This window comes from Chrysochloris asiatica, unplaced genomic scaffold, assembly GCF_000296735.1.
Source record: "Chrysochloris asiatica unplaced genomic scaffold, ChrAsi1.0 scaffold00003, whole genome shotgun sequence".
Lineage (NCBI taxonomy): Eukaryota > Metazoa > Chordata > Mammalia > Afrosoricida > Chrysochloridae > Chrysochloris > Chrysochloris asiatica.
This window is the reverse complement of record NW_006408521.1, coordinates 10,569,101-10,575,166: the sequence shown is the minus strand read 5'-3', so window position 1 is coordinate 10,575,166 and position 6,066 is coordinate 10,569,101. Positions and strand designations below refer to the sequence as shown.

The window sequence follows — 6,066 nt, the reverse complement described above, 5'->3', positions numbered from 1 at the left end:
GGAGCCAACTCCACGGTACTTAACAACAACAACAATATAGATAGATATGTATTACGTACTTTTAAAATTAATGATTAATATATTGTTGTCAAGTGCCGTCGAGTTGATTCCGACCCATAGCAACCCTGTATAGGGTTTCCAAGGAGTAGCTGGTGAGCTTGAACCGCTGACCTTGCAGTTCAAACCACTTTGCAGTCTGATTCATTAACCCACAGTGTCACACCAGGACTCTCTCTCTCTTGTATATATATATAATTTAAAAATTAAGTAATACAGTTGCAGTCTGATCTGTGTCTAATGCTATAAAATAATCATTTTTTAACAGCTTTATTGAAATAAAACCTACATGCTGTGCATTTCACTTATTTAAAGTATACACTCCAATGGATTTTAGTATATTTAGAGATACGTGAAACCATCACAACAGTTTTAGAATATTTTCCTCACTTCATACTCTTTAGCTCTTTAGTTATTACTATTTAACTCCCAAATGCCACCCCTACTCAGTAAACACTGACCTGCTTGTCATTGTAGAATTCCATGTTCTTAACGTCTCATGAGTGTAATTAAATACTTGTCCACAGTGTTGATGTTTTTTAACATTGATCCACATTGTAACGTTTATCAGTACATGAATAATATTCCGTTATATGGATATACCATATTTTGTTTTTCCATTTGGACTTTTGGCATCATGCTGTAGGATCAGAACTGGACTGTGAACCACAAGGTTGGCAGTTCAAACCTACCAGCTGCTCCTCAGAAACCATACACAGGGTCACTATGAGTTGGAACCAACTCCATAGCAATTAACAACAACAAGATTTTTCCATTGATGAGTCTTTGGGTTGGTTTCTCCTTTTGGTTATTCTGAATAATGCTACTCTAAATCTCCACAAACAAGTGAGCATATATTTTCAATTCTTTGGAATTGCTGTTATATTATTATTGTTGAATTGACTCCAACTCACGGTGACACCATGTGTCAGGCAGCACCTCTATATTAAATCATTTGAGAAGTTGCCACACTGTCTTCCAAAGTGGCTACACTATTTATATCACCACCAGGAGTATATGAGCATCTGATTCCTCCAAATCCTTGCCAAATTTTGGTTATTATCTGACTTTTTGGTAGCCATCTTAGTGTCAGGACATCTTGGGTGATACAAATGTTTAAGTGATAAATTGTGAACTAAAAGGTAGTCAGTTCAAGAGAAAAGCCTGGAGATCTACCTGTGAATAATCAGCCACATGGAGCACAGTTCACACTGAAACACATGGGTTGGCATGAATCGGAGTTGACTTAATGCCAGCTGGTTTATTGTTAGTGTGTGTAAAATGTTAGCTCACGAAGTCCTGGTGTGGCGCTGTGGGCTAATGTGCCATACTGCAAGGCTGTTTGAACTGCAAGGTCAGCGGTTGTTAGTGTGTGTAAAGTGTTAGCTCACAGAGTCCTGGTGTGACGCTGTGGGCTAATGTGCCAGACTGCAAGGCTGTTTGAACTGCAAGACCAGTGGTTCAAACTCACCAGCTGTTCCTTGGAAACCCTATACAAGGTTGCTAAGGGTGACAGTCGACTTGATGGCACTTAACAACAACAATGGCATTAACACTGAAACTCTTTTCAAGTGTTTATTGACCATTTGTACATATTCCTTAGAGAAAGGTCTACTCCAATTCTTTGTCCATTTTAAAACTGTTGTTAAGTACTGTGGAGTCAGTTCCGACTCATAGTGACTCTGCGCTCTGAATTTCTGAGGCTGTAAATCTTTATGGGAGCAGAAAGCCTCATCTTTGTCCCGCAGAAGAGCTGGTAGTTTCAAAGTGCCCACCTTGAGGTTAGCAGTCCGATTCATAACCACTAAATTAGGTTGCCTTTTTTATTGTTGAGTTGTAAAAGTTCTTTATGTGTTATAAGTATATGTCCCTCATCATATATGTTGTTGTTAAGTGCCATTGAGTTCATTCTGACTCATAGCAACCCTGTATAGGGTTTCTGAGGAGCGGTGGGTGGGTTTGAACTGCTGATCTTATTATCATATATATGATGTGTAAATATTTTCTTCGATTTTGTACAATAAACTATTAAAGCAAAGAAGGTTTTAATTAAGATGACATCCAAGTTATATGGTTTTTCTTTCTTTGCTTTTGTTTTGTGTTTCATATCTAAGAAAATTTTGCCAAATATGAAGTCATGAAGATTTACCCCTAAGTTTTCTTGTAAAAATTTTATAGATTTTAGCTCTTACATTTAGAACTTAGGAGTCCTGGTGTGATACTGTAAAATAAGTACAGGACTACTAGCCAAAACGTTGGCTGTTTGAACCTACCACCACTCCTCAGAAACCTTATACTGTGAATTGAAACTGATTGATGGCACTTAACAACAACACATTTAGGTCTTTGATCTATTTTGAGTTACTATTATTTTTTTCCAGGGTGTGAAGTAAGTGTTAAGCTTCATTCGTTTGCATGTAACTATCCATTTGTTGCTTTTGGCCAATATCCATCTGACGCCAGCAATGATATCTTTTGTTCTAGGCCCTCTTCTGAATTCTGCTTGGATTTCTGGAAGCACTATGTTGATGTAGTGCTTCAAACATTTTAAATTATCTTTAACAAGCTTTTACTTGCATGTGATATTAGTGATAGTGTTCAATAATGTGCACATTCTGTTGGGTCACCTTTCCTTTGAATGGGCCCAAATATGGATCTCTTTCAGGTAGCTGTCTTTTCGATTTTTTGACATAAATGAGTGAGTGAGCATTTCCAGCAATGCATCAGGTTGTTGGAACATTCTGACTGGTATTCCATGAATTTCTGGAGCCTTGTTTTTCTGTCAGTGTTTCAGTGCAGCTTGGATTTCTTCCCTCAGTACTGTCAGTTCTTAATCATATGCCACCTCTTGATATTATTGAATATCATTCCTTTCTTTTTGGTACAGGAATTCATTCTATCTTCTGTCGATGCTTTCTAAATTGCTCCATATTTTGCTCATTGCTGTTGTTAAGTGCCGTCAAGTTGGTTCCAACTCATAGTGGCCCTACATAGGGTTTCCAAGGAATGGCTGGTGGATTTGAACCACTGACATTTGTGGTTAGCAGTCCTGTGCTTATCCTACAGCAGTTGAGTCCTTAAATAATATAACTGGGGATTTGAATTATTTCAATTCTTTCAGTTTGAGAAATGCTGAGTGTGTTCTTCCCTTTTGGTTTTCTAATTCCAGGTCTTTGCATATTTATTATGGCTTCTTGAGTTTCCCTTTGAAATTTCTGTTGAGCTATTTTACTTCATCATTTCTTCCACCACCACCAGCTGTTGTTGAGTCGATTGTGACTTATGGTGAGCTCATGTGTGTCAGAGTAGAACTGTGCTTCATGGGATTTTTAGTGGCAGTAGATGGCCAGACCTCTCTTATGAGGTAGTTCTGGGTGGTCTTGAACCCCTAAGCTTTTAGTTGGCATCCAAATGCATCATACATCTATAGATAAATTATTTTGGATTGTTTATATTTACAATGCGGCTGAGCCACAGCAATAGAAATACAACTTTAAAGATGGAATGAAATTTATTTTTAGTCTATTAACCCCAATGAAAATCTAATTAATTAAATATTCCTGTTTTAGGATGCACAGGATATTTTGCCTCTTCTATTATTCTAGCTGTTTAGCTTTATTGAGCAACAATCTTATTAATATCCTTGAAACTCTTCACAGAATTGCTATATAATATTCATGAAAATGATGACTTTCTCACAGAGTTAGTTCAAGAAGTCATGTTAAGCATAACATTTCTAATAGGGAATACAGACGGAGATCCATTTTGGGACACCATTCGGGACCAGATCCTGGGCCAACCATCTGAAGAAATCAAAGAATGTCATAAACCAAAGCCAATCCTTCTTCACACTGGTGAGGTAATGCATGGTATCATGTTGAAATTCATATCTTTTTAAATTTATGAATTGTCAGATAATGAATGGTAGATTTTTGTTGACATGGGACATGTTATTCAGCAGTTCATGCATCAAATTTTAATATGAATTAATTTAAAATATGAATGCTATGAGCCAAAATCTAAGAAATAAAGTGGCATGATTATTACATATACTGATCTAACGTGTTACATCTATGATAAAAGAAAAAAGAAAACAATTACAGCAATTGGGAAGGACAAATAAGATAAACATTTATTTTATTCAGAATTCATTAATACTACCACTAGGAAGGGAATCTCCACATAGCTCTGAAGATGAGATGATCTCTAATCACATATAAAGGAACACGATCTTGTCCCAATTTTCTTACAAGTCAGACAACATTATTAACTATAGCAGTCTTCTTTTATCACTGTGTTTGAACATGTAGTTTCACATTCTAAATGTTAAAGGATCATGTGAGTATTCATCAAGATAGAAAACTTAAAAATAGAATTTTTCTAAAATGTAATTGAAATTAATAGGGGAAAAAAAGGGAAAAGATAAAAATAGAGATTTTATACAAATCTGAATTTGGGAAAGAATAAATCCTTTTGTAGATAACTTGGAAAATAAGGCAAGACATGGAAACTGAAAACTTCACGCTGGACTAGAGTAAAAAGAATAATTCTTAAGTTAACCTAATCAGAGAGTTTCTGTAAAACACTTAATTTTGTATAAAAAAAGTCACCACAGTAATCTAGGAGACCCCTTAATTATCTGTTACATGCTATGATTCCACAATGACAAATCCACTTACAATCTAATTGATGAGAAAATAACTTCATGTTAATGAGGCATTGGCATTTGAGATTCATATGATATGAAAAGGATATAAGTACCCAGATAGAATATTTAACATTTTCTCATGAATTAGAAATAAAACATAGAATGAAAGAACCAAACCATTTGACAACATTTTAAATCCTTTAATACAGTAATTTTTGTGAACATCATCTTTTTCTTGACCATAGAAAAAATAGTATTCTAACATAATTTTTATATTTTGGGTTCTTAGTTGACAAAACCTAACCTGTGGCACCCAGATATTGTTGATGTTCAGCTTATTACTCTTGGGTCCTTGGCCATAACTGCCATCCCTGGGGAGTTGACGTAAGTTCTTTTTACTTCTTAGTTAAAAATGTTTCTTTTGTGTGTTTCTATTATTATCACTTTAATCAGTGGCAAGTAATTATCTATAATAGTCTCTTTACATCCTACTGTAATAGGTTTGGCAACATTGACAAATATGCTTACCCTCTTTTTTTTTGTTGGGGGGTCTCTGAAGAATGACTCTATTAATACCTATTAATGGTGAAGTAACTCAAGGCATCATTGAAGCAAACATGAAAATTTCAAACTCTATCATTACAAATTACAGTAAAATCTTTGAGAACCAAAACTTTACATGACTCTATTGCTTCTCTGGGTCTCTCAAATTTTTTGCCTTAGTAAGAGAGCAGTTTTACACTTTTCTATTGCTTATTTTAATGGAAAATACTTGAATTTTCCTTCTCTGGCAGGTTTCACCTTATATAGTTTCTGGCTTTTGCAGATTTTACTGTAAAATGATAGTGTGAACAATTCTGTCAGTAGAAAGATTTGAAATAAACTATAAGTACTTGGAGCAATTCATTACAACAGCAAAATATGGAGAAACATTTTGAAGTTGCTTTCTACAGAGTCTTTCCTACCTCAGTAAATGGTCATTTTATATCCTTACAATTGGCTCAGGTGGTCCTAATTGTTGGATCATATTAGAATCCTTTTTCTCTTTTCTCTGACTCATTTTATGAGCAAACTCTGTACCTTCTACCTAACACTTTTCTAAAAAAAAAAAGAAAAAGAACAAAACCACTTTATTGTGACATGAGTGAAAGTTTATAGTGCAAATTGGTTTGCCATTTAACAATTTTTTTTTCCTCTCATGATATTGATTGCAGTCCCCACTTCCTTCCTATATTTACTGTTTCCATTTGCACTTCTTTCCTTTCTGTTCCTGCCTTCTGAGATTTTTCTCTGGAAAAATGCTGCCCACTTGATTTTGTATTGTTGGTTGATTTAAGGAGTGTGTATTAAACACTAAAGAC

General features: G+C 35.1%; 1 protein-coding gene across 1 annotated transcript in view; it reads left to right on the top strand.

Annotated features, from left to right (window-relative positions):
- ASAH2B (N-acylsphingosine amidohydrolase (non-lysosomal ceramidase) 2B) overlaps window positions 1–6,066 on the top strand; it is a 106,101-nt gene that overhangs the window by 66,158 nt on the left and 33,877 nt on the right. Inside the window, exons 12-13 of the mRNA XM_006831432.1 lie at window positions 3,801–3,916; window positions 4,995–5,089. Of these exons, the coding sequence (XP_006831495.1) occupies window positions 3,801–3,916; window positions 4,995–5,089 (211 nt within the window). The remainder of the gene's footprint in view (window positions 1–3,800; window positions 3,917–4,994; window positions 5,090–6,066) is intronic.